Raw genomic sequence first — 12,064 nt, 5'->3', positions numbered from 1 at the left:
CACTTTAAATATGCACAATACTGCCCTTTTTTTGCACATCTGGTTAGATGCTAAACTGCATTTTGTTGTACTGTGCAATGACAATAAAGTTGAATCTTATCTAATTTAATAATTAATATGTTTTTTCATATTTTCGGTAACATGACAATGCCAAAGTTTAAGCTAAACATAAATACATTAGTTAACACATAAATGCATGTTTTAATTAAAAAACAACAACATCAACAAGAAAATATGTTGTTGTTAAAAAACAACAACATCAACAAGAAAAGAAAAAGAAAGTTTAACACACTGGTTCATTCCAAGTTTGCTTTTATGTTAAATCCACCTGAATCAAAACTTGTGTTCTGTGCATTTCTCCTTTGCGTTGCATGACTATGTCAAAGCATATTCAACTTTATCATCTACTTTTCACATTTTTGCAACATTAAGCAGATGCTTGAGTATTTTCTATACCCTCATTTAAAGTATTTTAAACATTATCTTTATCTTTATGTGTTATTGGAGGTGGAACAAGACAAATATGCAGGGAGAGGCAGCTGTAATGAGGGTCCCTTTGGGAGAGGCCCCCACAGAGAGAGTGCACAGAGACCCCCAGACTGCCATAACTCTATGAAAGTTTTTAAACCATCTATGAAGAGTAAAAACATATATTTCTAAACGTTTTACTGGTAAATAAATGCAGAAATAAATACTTGAATACATTTAGAAATTAAATACGGATGGTGATCACAAAGACTGTGTCTGTATTCCTGCATGTATTTATGTATGTATGTTTTTATTAATGTATGTATGTGCTCGATTAAATACAACATTTCAGGTCTTTACTGTGAAGACAGGAAGTGGCTTGTGGGCGGCTGCTGCAGCTCTAGCTCCGGATCCAACACCGGATCCTTCATCATCATCATCTTCATCAGTCAGCTGTTTGAGTTAGAAAGGACTGCGTGTCCTGACCTGTGAACGTGTCTGATGCGTCATGTACATTTAAATGGAGACGTACATGTAAAGTGAGAGGTGCTGCTATCACATGGATTCACATGCAGGTCGTTGAACTGTCAAGTAAACTGAAACCATGACGTTTAAGATAGTGTCGTGTAGTCTAGAGATATGAGTCAAGGGTCAAATGCTGCGTAGAGATATTGATTGAAATAGATTTGGTAACACTGTCAGAGGACACACAGACATCAGGGCTGTAGTATCCGAAAGGTCAGGGTAGATAAAATACTACTCCTAGTAAGGTTAATAGCACTAATATTAATAATAACAACAGTAATATGAGTATTAATAATGATTGTTATTTAATAGTTACTTATAGATATACATAGATACAAAAATGAACGACTCTAATTGATGGCAAATAGATTTTAAAAAATATGTGACCACAGAAATATGTTGCTGCTCAATTCTTTGTTAACTCAACTTTTCATTTATTAGTATTTTATTATTTTTGATTATTTTATGTTTTTAGATCCTTGGTTAATCAAACAGACAAATAACAAGGCTGAAAGGAAAACTTCTTTAGTGGAGGCAAGTTTAGAAGGGAAGGAAATGAATGGAAGCAGCTCTCAGATAAAGATATTTATATTTAATTTATAACAGTTGACTTCCTATTAAAAATAAATTATTTTTTTGATTCCAGTGTAGAGCATGCACTTGTCATCTGTGAGATAAACATGACAGAGGAAATCACATGAAGGCTCAGCAGCTGCAGGAGTGAACCACCTCCAGTAGATGGCAGTAGTTCCGCCCGTCCGTTTAAGACCGAGGAAGAAGAAGGTGAATTTTGTTCAGGCACTTTCTCCGTCGCGTTGTTTGGGGTCCTGACTGGAGGCTCGGCGGCAGTCCCCGGCTGTGGTCGAAGCTCAAGTGAAATCGTGGAGAAATAAACCGAAATATTGATTAATTTAAAGTGTTTAGGAAACTTTGGATCGTCCTCGGTGCAGCGATGAATCTGGAACTCCTCGGTGAGAAACTCAAACACGACATTTTCCCTCAATCCTCCATGTTGTCGCTGTGCGCTTGTTATGGTTAGCATTAGCCTAGCATGTCAACAGCTGCCAGTGCGCGTTAAATTAAAATGAATCATTAGAACCACTCTTTTAACTTTCTAATGGTTTTTTATTTGAATGTCATCCTAACCCGATAAACTGATTCGGATAATTACTTAAATATCGACAGGTGCAATTGAATGGAAGCAGGGAAAGTGTTCGTTAGCTTAGCATTAGCGTCCGTTCGTTTCCCCCAGTTGTGTTTTTATTTGAATGTTTGTTTACGGTTGTGCGGTTAAACTTTATATTTGTTAGTGTCTATGTTATTCTGTTCTCATTAGATGAATGGGACCAGTGTGAGAATAACAACACACAGCTGGTCCATGTGACAGCGTCACTGGTGCCACTGGTCAGGGACAACATTCACCAAACCTGCTTATTGTGCACAATGGAGGAAAAACACTCACTTTTCTGTATCTCAGCTTTCAGTAAAAGGAATAAGGATCAGAAACAGTCCAATATCCTGTGTATCATTAATGTAGAAACTCAGGGGTTGAATCCCTACTACAGGTCTAATGTGTATTAACATTACTACAAGTCTACAGTGTAGTATCCTTAATACAAGTCAACAGTGTAGTATCCTTAGTCCTTACTACAAGTCTACAGTGTAGTATCCTTACTACAGGTCTAATGTGTAATAACCTTACCACAAGTCTATAGTGTAGTATCCTTAATACAAGTCAACAGTGTAGTATCCTTAGTCCTTACTACAAGTCTACAGTGTAGTATCCTTACTACTGGTGTAATGTGTAATAACCTTACCACAAGTCTATAGTGTAGTATCCTTAATACAAGTCAACAGTGTAGTATCCTTAGTCCTTAATACAAGTCAACAGTGTAGTATCCTTAGTCCTTGCTACAAGTCTACAGTGTAGTATCTTACTAAAATTTTACAGTGTAGTTTCCTTACTACAAGTCTACAGTGTAGTATCCTTACTTCAAGTCTATAGTGTAGTATCAATATTACAAGTCTACAGTGTAGTATCCTTACTACAAGTCAGCAGTGTAGTATCCATACCTCAAGTCTACAGTGTAGTATCCTTACTACAAGTCTACACTGTAGTATCCTTACTTCAAATCTATAGTGTAGTATCAATATTACAAGTCTACAGTGTAGTATCCTTACTACAAGTCTACAGTGTAGTATCCTTACTACAAGTCTACAGTTTAGTATCCATACTACAAGTTTACAGTGTAGTATACATACTACAAGTCTACAGTGTAGTATCCTTACTACAAGTCTACAGTGTAGTACCCTTACTACAAGTCTACAGTGTAGTATCCATACTACAAGTCTACAGTGTAGTAACCTTACTACAAGTCTACAGTGTAGTATCCTTACTACAAGTCTACAGTGTAGTATCCATACTACAAGTCTACACTGTAGTATCCTTACTTCAAATCTATAGTGTAGTATCAATATTACAAGTCTACACTGTAGTATCCTTACTTCAAATCTATAGTGTAGTATCAATATTACAAGTCTACAGTGTAGTATCCATACTACAAGTCTACAGTGTAGTATACATACTACAAGTCTACAGTGTAGTATCCTTACTACAAGTCTACAGTGTAGTACCCTTACTACAAGTCTACAGTGTAGTATCCATACTACAAGTCTACAGTGTAGTATCCTTACTACAAGTCTACAGTGTAGTATCCTTACTACAAGTCTACAGTGTAGTATCCATACTACAAGTCTACAGTGTAGTATACATACTACAAGTCTACAGTGTAGTATCCTTACTACAAGTCTACAGTGTAGTATCCATACTACAAGTCTACAGTGTAGTATCCTTACTACAAGTCTACAGTGTAGTATCCTTACTACAAGTCTACAGTGTAGTATCCGTACTACAAGTCTACAGTTTAGTATCCATACTACAAGTCTACAGTGTAGTATCCATACTACAAGTCTAGAGTGTAGTATCCTCATTCCTCACTATCCACAGTATGGTTCTTGTGTTTGGCCTGCTGTATGGGGGAAGACTTAAGGAGATTATCATTTCTGTATTTCTACAAACACAACACTAACTGGGAGGTTCTGTTGTGTCTGAGCCAGCTCTCACTTCATTCCACTCAACATGAATGGTTGGTATATTGTAATGTGAATGTTTTTCTCATCACTGTCTCTTTTGTTCTTCCTCTTCTAGAATCGTTTGGGCAGAACTACCCAGAGGTAAACCAGCAGCTCTCAATGTACACACGTGCATCATACCAGGCGCTGTTCATATCTGTGCACTGAAAATCATCCAGATTGAGTTTGAACTGTACACCACAGTAATGTGATACGCTTCTGTGCCTGCTGGTTTCATTGTGGTTGTGTGTGTTGTCAGGAGGCAGATGGCACTCTGGACTGCATCAGTATGGCCCTCACCTGCACCTTCAACCGGTGGGGCACCCTGCTGGCGGTGGGCTGCAATGACGGCCGCATCGTCATCTGGGACTTTCTCACACGGGGAATCGCCAAAATTATCAGTGCACATATTCACCCAGTCTGCTCCTTATGGTGAGATACATCATACAGTGTGTTGTGGGGGGTGTCACTATCTTGTTAATGTATAAATTAATGATCTTTTTGTTTTAAACGTTTGAATTCAGTATGAGAAAGTGATCTAGTCACAGTTCATGAAGACTGTGACTGTTAAACTTACAATCTGTGCCAAGCTCCTGAGCAGTGTTTATAATATCCCTATTTTATGATGTGATGATGTCTGACAATATCAGCATTTAAACAGGTTATTGATAAGAGTTTTGCTATAAGCTGATGTTATATTGAGTGATCATAGTTGTGACGGATCCATTTTTGTGTGTGTGTGTAGCTGGAGTCGAGACGGACACAAGCTGGTGAGCGCCTCCACAGACAACATTGTCTCACAGTGGGACGTCCTGACTGGAGACTGTGACCAAAGATTCCGTTTCCCTTCGCCCATCCTGAAACTGCAGTGCCACCCCAGAGACATGTGAGTGGCTGGGCAGCATCTGTCTGTACATGTGACACGTGAGGTGATTCGTTGGTAAGATCCATAAATGATGTCTGTGTTTCAGGGACAAGGTGCTGGTGTGTCCCATGAAGTCAGCCCCGGTCCTACTGACTCTGTCAGACTCCAAACACGTTGTCCTGCCTGTGGATGACGACTCAGACCTGAATGTGGTGGCAGCCTTTGACAGACGGGGCGAGTTCATCTACACAGGCAACGCCAAAGGAAAGGTCAGTTTCTCTATCAGTCGAAATTGGAATTTGAACATTTCTAAAATGACGCAATGGCAGATATCGATGCATACAACCCTCCATAGACTGCTCAGTTTTTTACCTGAGATTTACAACTTCTATCAGCGGAAATTACATTTATAACATTTCCCTCCACTCACATTTTATACTCAGAACTGGTCATATTCTATGCAGCTGATTCCCTTTTTTCTGTTTTCCTTCACCATTGTATCTACTTCTGTCTGTTGTCGCAGATTCTCGTGTTGAACACAAACACTCAGGAGCTGGTGGCGTCTTTCAGAGTGACCACTGGCACCAGTAACACGACGGCCATCAAATCCATCGAATTTGCCAGGAAGGGCAGGTGAGAACAGGATCGGAGAACACAAAGAAACCTACTTTAAAGTCCCAGCTGTAAAATAAAAAAATTGTATGCTTGTGATCTAATTTTACTTTTGTCCACTTGTCCCTGTGCAGTTGCTTCCTCATAAACACAGCAGACAGGATCATCAGAGTGTACGACGGCAGGGAAATAATGACGTGTGGTCTAGACGGTGAACCTGAGCCAATGCAGAAACTACAGGATCTGGTCAACAGGTATGTCAACACAGGACAAACCACAGTGTTGTAGCGAAGCATCTGTCTCTTCCTCTTATCTCTGTGTGTTGATTGTCCTCCACTCCTGGTCTCCCTGTTCAGGACGCCGTGGAAGCGCTGCTGTTTCTCCGGGGATGGTGAGTACATCGTGGCCGGTTCAGCCAGGCAGCACGCCCTCTACATCTGGGAGAAGAGCATTGGCAACCTGGTGAAGATCCTGCATGGAACCAGAGGAGAGCTGCTGCTGGATGTCGCTGTAAGGATCTCGGAACTGAAATTCGGTCTCAGTAGAACACATTGTCCAGACTTAACGATTGACACAACACTTTTGTTAATGTATTTTCAGTTATTTTGAGACGATGGTTGTTTACAATGAGAAATTAACCATTTAAACATAAACCTCTCCGCAGTGGCATCCTGTACGTCCCATTATCGCCTCCATCTCTAGTGGAGTGGTGTCCATCTGGGCTCAGAATCAAGTGGTAAGTAGACAGAAATAGTGAAGTTTACATGTACATGAGGGAACTTGTCACAGGTGATTTATTTCACTCTAAATTTTTGAGATGCAGGATCAAAAATGTGGCTTAATTTTGTGGTTAAAACGTCTGAATCTTTGTTCGTCTCCAGGAAAACTGGAGCGCCTTTGCTCCCGACTTCAAAGAACTGGATGAGAACGTGGAGTACGAGGAGCGAGAGTCTGAGTTCGACATCGAGGATGAAGACAAGAGTGAACCAGAGCAGACAGGTAACACACACAACACACAACACAGAGATGATGAAGTTCATTTTCCGGCTCTACAGTGTGCTGTTGTGGTTCTCTTGTCTTAAACATTGAATTAATCCCCATGAGGCAAACTGCCGACTCTAAGTAGGTTAACCAGCTGTCGTCAGATGCACTGGTTTCACTATGAACTGGTTCTCATGTTGCAGGTGCAGACGCTGCAGAGGATGAGGAGGTGGATGTCACCACCGTTGACCCCATAGTTGCTTTTTGCAGCAGGTGAGAGAACGAGGGAACAATCTACTACAAACAAGTACTACAACAGTGTTTCTCTCTGGTCTGAGAAGTATAGGGTTTTAAATCATTAAAAACTTTAAACATCATAATCATGGTATCATAACTGGAAACTAGCAGATGCAGGTTCAGTTGTTTTCATCCATGTCTTCACAAAGATATGTAAATAAAATCAAGCTAACAACATCAGATCTACCCTGCAGGTTGACATGTCAGTGGTTGTACTGTTAATAATTCAGAATCTTTTTTAATACTGTGTCATTTTTATCAGTATTTCATCCGCATTCATCTGCTGAGAGTAACTGTCTGTCTGTGTCCTGTAGTGATGAGGAGCTGGAGGACTATAAGGCTCTGCTGTACCTGCCCATCGCCCCTGAAGTCGAGGATCCTGAAGAGAACCCCTTCGGCCCCCCCCCGGACTCCTCGGTCCAGTCTGCTGCTCCAGAGGAGGCGTTGGCCGGCGGAGACAAGAAGCAGCGTCAGCCTTCATCCGAGGGCCCGGCCAAAAAGAAAGCCCGCACCACCACCATCGAACTGCAGGGGGTGCCAAGTGACGGTGAGAGAGAAGGACACAAGGATCAAATGTGAAAACTGCAGGAAGTTGAAAGCAGATGCGGATGAACAAGAATATTTGTACTCGTTAGAATGATGACGCCGTAACATTCCGTCAATGCACAAAATTGTTTAACTAATACTCAATACTCAGGTTTATGATCCTGAATTCTTAGACCACTGTACCTGTAAAGAACATAGTGACACTCCCATCACCCTCAGCTCTACTGTGGGTTCAGTCTTAGAAAATAATCAGTGATGGGCATTGACCATTACTCTGTGCTCTCTCTCTCTCTCTCTCTCTCTCTCTCTCTCTCCTCAGAGGTGCACCCCCTGCTGGGCGTGAAAGGGGATGGCAAGTCCAAGAAGAAGACAGCGGGTCGGCCCAAAGGCTCCAAAGGTAAAGACAAAGACTTCACCTTCAGACCCAAGCCCTACAGGGGCGAACGACCCTCCTTCCCCGTGGAAGCCTTGGGCAGCTCTGGCCCGGGAGTTGGAGTTGGAGGAGGAATAGGGATGAAGGGCAGGGCAGAGGGGGGCCTGGCCCCAGGTAAGCACGCCACCGGCCCTGCTGCTGCCTCTGGGAGCTCTGCTAGTCCTGCTGCCCTGCTACTCTGACCCCTCCCCAGCCCAGCCTGCCTCCAAAGCACCCCCCCTCCCTGTACTGCTTCCTCCAACACCCCAACCCCCCCTCCCCTCCATGTACTGCTTCCTCCAACACCCCAAACCCCCCCAGCCACGCAGCTCAATGACTACTTGTTGTAAAGCCACAGCCTGGAGGTCAGAACAAAGAGCGTGTGTGTATTTAAATTACGTCTGATCCATTGGGAAAGACTGAAATCACACAGTCTGATCTTTTATCACTAAACAGGTTATGAATCCAGACTGAAGTTTATCTGTCATTAATAGTGATAATGATAATTATCTTCTACTGGACTCGTATTGGGGGAAAGTTACTGAAATACTCAACAGGTCTCTTTTGAAAGCTCTTTTAACTTTGTCATAAAGGTAGCCTTGTAAAATCTATTGTAAACACTGGTGTGATCTGCCTCAGCGCTGGTGACACCCAGTGGCTTTGAGGCATTATGCGCTGAAGTTGTCAGTCCGTCCCATTGTTGTGAACATGATATCTCAACACCGCCTTGAGGGAGTTTCTTCAAATATGGTACAAATGCTCAGAATGTTGTCAAAGGTCACTTCTACTACAAAACATCTTTTTGTTCCTCTTGAAACTGATGAGGAGCGTCTGCCTCTAGGGAAATTCTTAAAGACTTTTTTTCTAGTCGTAACCTGGACTCAAAGATGAATTTCTTAGACTTAAGTGACCGGGACCTCGTGAGTGGACTATCCTTTTATTTAGACTGAAACTGTACTGGTTGGTGGAGGCACACACCCACACTGTGGTATTATGAGCAATAGTATCTGGGATTAGTTGTCTGATTAAAAACGAGCTGTATGTCTTTACGGTCCGATGCAGTTTGCACACAGACAGCTTGTCTCTCTCAGACTGTGGCTTTATGACTGTATTACCTCCGCTAGCTTCACCCTCACTCTAGATAATTCGCTGTCCCCTAAACGATGGTGAAGTTGGACTGTGGTTTGCAGATAGGTGTTGACGTGGCTAAAGGTGGGATGGCGCAGCTTGTTTCCTTGCAGGCTAGCTGGCTAGTCTACATGTACTTCCTGCTTGGCCTTTGACCCTCCTGCTCCCGCTCCCAGCTCCCAGCTCCCAGCTCCCAGCTCGCTCCTCCAGTTTGCCGTGTGACATGAACGTTGTCTGCAGCAGCTTAGATTCTGTCAGTGTGTGTTTCTGTGTGTGTTAGTCCGATGTGAGGTGACGCTGAATGTTGTTTTCTGTCAGCATTAATGTTTGAACTCATCATACTCAAAATTCCACCAAAATTCAAGACATTGATTGGCCTTGATGTCGATTATTAAAGTCCCACTCCAGTTGCTTATTGCACCTTCCTTCTTCCTCAAAATTACCTAATCAAAGGCTTTGTCTTGAAAATTCCCCTCATGGTCTTAAAATGGCTCAAAATGTAACTCTGCACCTTCCTTCCTCATTTTGTTACTAGGATCCTTCAGAATGAAAAATCTGAATAATCTTTGCTGTCTCTGAATCAGCTTTTTCAGACTGGTATTGGTTTGCTGCAGAGTTACAGTGGAAATACTCAGTCATGGGACTGGTTGCTAATTTTGCTCAATATTTCTTTATTATATAAAAAGCAAAAAGGGAACAACATGTTCTAGTAAAACAAACATTTTTACAGGAGGGGGACTTTAAGAGGTAAAATGAATGTGTCATCTGCCCACTAGTTCTATCTCTGAATCAAATGAGTAACTGTGCTGAAGGTGACATGTTAAGTTGGTTAACATTAGTCTGTTTCCAAGTTTATTTATGAAGTTAAGCCACTTGTGACATCTGACTGCAGGTGAAAAAAACTAATTCTCGAAAGGATAATTTTATATTTTGGTAAAAACACTGACTGGATACAGATTGTTTGATGATAATCAGTGAATACAAGCAGTTTTAGTGTTAAAAGGAAAAGCTGAGAACTGCAGAGTACAGGGAAGGACATGAATGTTCAGGTCATCATGTGATTAGTGCTGTGGAAATGCACATTTCACTGTTATCATGTGCAACATCAGATTACATTTTGTTAGTGTTGACTGTTGATTTCTATATATTGATTTTAGAATCGACAGTGGTTCACTTGAAGCAGAACACTGTGTAAACCGTGTTTTCATGATCTCGATGCGTCAGTCTGACAGTGTTTGTGTTTTTCCGCAGGGACTCTGGTCTCACAGTCGTACAAACAGCACGACATCGGAGGGATGGACTGATCGTGGCTGGGAACACTTGTGGAGGAAAAACCAATAGGCTCAGACAAAGACACAAATCCTGATGTCATGTACAGACTGTGAGCTAGCAGCCTGTTTGGTGTACAGACTGTTTCCTCTCACAACCACAGGGAAACTCCTCACGCAGGAGGCGACAGAGGGCGAGAAGCAGCCGAGTCGCCACAGTAGATATCACATGTCCTCTGTCTCTGTAGATTCCCTCATGTATAGAACGCCTGCATCCTGATAGCGTGTGTGTGTGAGTGTATGTTGTCTCTTGTTGTTTTTTTACGTATTAAAACATTCTGATTTATAAGTAAAGCTCTGATGTGTGAACTTCGTTTTTAAGGCATCACATGTACATATCTCCCACAGTCCAGGTATAAGGTATATTCCATATGTTCTTTTTTCTTTATCTGTTATATTTGTTGATAAGCTGCGTCATTCTAAAGATCTCAAGTCTGAGACACTATTTTAATAAAGTAAGAAGATTACAATAACCTTTATTGATTTATTATGGTTAGACAAATAAACTAAAACAACTTTACAAAAACTAAAACATTTTGAAACAAAAGAATCAGACCAAATTCTTCTTTTAGTATCAGTTACTTAATGCAATTATCTGTTTTTACATTGTGGTGTATACTTTGGAATGAAACCATTCTTAAATGCAAAGTTTCCCTAGGTAGAAATTATGTACCTAATAGTAGCAAAACTGCAATATAGAAATACTCAAAACGTGTGTGAGTGAATGTTCTAATAATCCCAGAGAGTAAAAATGTGTAAATAACAAACTATCCAAAGAAGCCAAAGTACATAAATAATGCTGATTAGGATAAGAGATTAAAAAGGCAGTGTAAAAGTCCAACCAGTACGTATCTGTCCTCACAATGAAATGGATAAAACAACACTAAACAACTCTTTAACCTCAAAACAGCAGCTTGAGTAAAACCAGTTTGATGGGTAAGTGACAGTGGTGTATAAAGTACTTGAAAGCCATACTTGAGTAAAAGTACAGATATCCTACTTGAAAGTGACTCGCTTGGTGGTTAAAGTAAAAGTCACCCGTCAGAAAATGACTTGAGTAAAAGCCTTAGAGTTGCTCATATTAAATGTACTTAAGTATCAAAAGTACAAGTACAAGTACCAAAATTAAAAATGCTAAGTACTTTTTATAGTAGGCCTATACAGACACAAAACAACCCAAAATTGTTCAGTTCAGGATTTATTTCAACTGACTGAAAAATTATAACAACACTATATATATAATGTATAATTTTACAAATTTTGAACCCGAGATGCTGAGGTTAAAATAGTATTGGACAAGTGCATCTGAACTTCTAGCGGCAACAAAGAATCAACACAACAGAATAAACAAGTGCCTCTTGATTCTACCTAAGAACACTAATAGACCAAATTAACCTTTTGTGTCTATTAGCTGTATTGTGTAACTTCCTGGATGTTTACCTGCCTGTATATCTGCCCGCCAGCTTGTCCACACATCTACATGTAAGCCTGTTTATTTATCATTAGACTCTCTTCACTGAATAAGCCTGGGTGTGTGTTTGCATTTGTTTCCAGCAGGGTGACAATACACCTGTAGGGTATCTTGCCTGTAGGGACGACAAAGTGAAGACACAACCGTGCTTGAAGTTGTACACATTAGCCAGTTTGTACAATACACATATAAAGACTCAACAGCTTCTAAGTTGTGTTGAGTCAGCACAAAGGGCGACTAAGGATTGGAATTAGCAATATATAGATATATAATATCTTTGAAAAGATTATATTGGCATT

The 12,064-nt window shown here is 40.8% G+C and overlaps 1 protein-coding gene across 2 annotated transcripts; it reads left to right on the top strand.

The window, feature by feature from the left end:
- Window positions 1-1,797: 1,797 nt before the first annotated feature.
- On the top strand, window positions 1,798-10,588 carry rbbp5 (retinoblastoma binding protein 5). 2 transcript variants are annotated; one of them, XM_061069615.1, is made up of 14 exons: window positions 1,798-1,964; window positions 4,202-4,227; window positions 4,385-4,557; window positions 4,871-5,011; window positions 5,097-5,259; window positions 5,514-5,623; window positions 5,737-5,856; window positions 5,959-6,112; window positions 6,267-6,338; window positions 6,484-6,601; window positions 6,787-6,856; window positions 7,195-7,427; window positions 7,746-7,823; window positions 10,218-10,588. In XM_061069615.1, the coding sequence occupies exons 1-14, from the start codon at window positions 1,946-1,948 to the stop codon at window positions 10,268-10,270; spliced, it is 1,530 nt and encodes a 509-aa protein (XP_060925598.1). In that variant the 5' UTR covers window positions 1,798-1,945; the 3' UTR covers window positions 10,271-10,588. The 2 variants fall into 2 exon arrangements, with proteins under 2 accessions (XP_060925598.1, XP_060925597.1); XM_061069614.1 differs by having other exon boundaries at window positions 1,799-1,964; window positions 7,746-7,973.
- Window positions 10,589-12,064: the final 1,476 nt, after the last annotated feature.

Source organism: Limanda limanda, chromosome 4, assembly GCF_963576545.1.
Source record: "Limanda limanda chromosome 4, fLimLim1.1, whole genome shotgun sequence".
NCBI lineage: Eukaryota > Metazoa > Chordata > Actinopteri > Pleuronectiformes > Pleuronectidae > Limanda > Limanda limanda.
Note: the sequence above shows the minus strand (reverse complement) of the source record. Positions and strands in the feature narration are given on the sequence as shown.

Bases quoted from the DNA above. Each gene is read 5' to 3' on its own strand.
- rbbp5 (XM_061069614.1), top strand. The intron at 4,228-4,384 runs GTAAACCAGCAG...GTGTGTTGTCAG, and splicing joins TTGGGCAGAACTACCCAGAG to GAGGCAGATGGCACTCTGGA. The intron at 5,012-5,096 runs GTGAGTGGCTGG...TCTGTGTTTCAG, and splicing joins CAGTGCCACCCCAGAGACAT to GGACAAGGTGCTGGTGTGTC.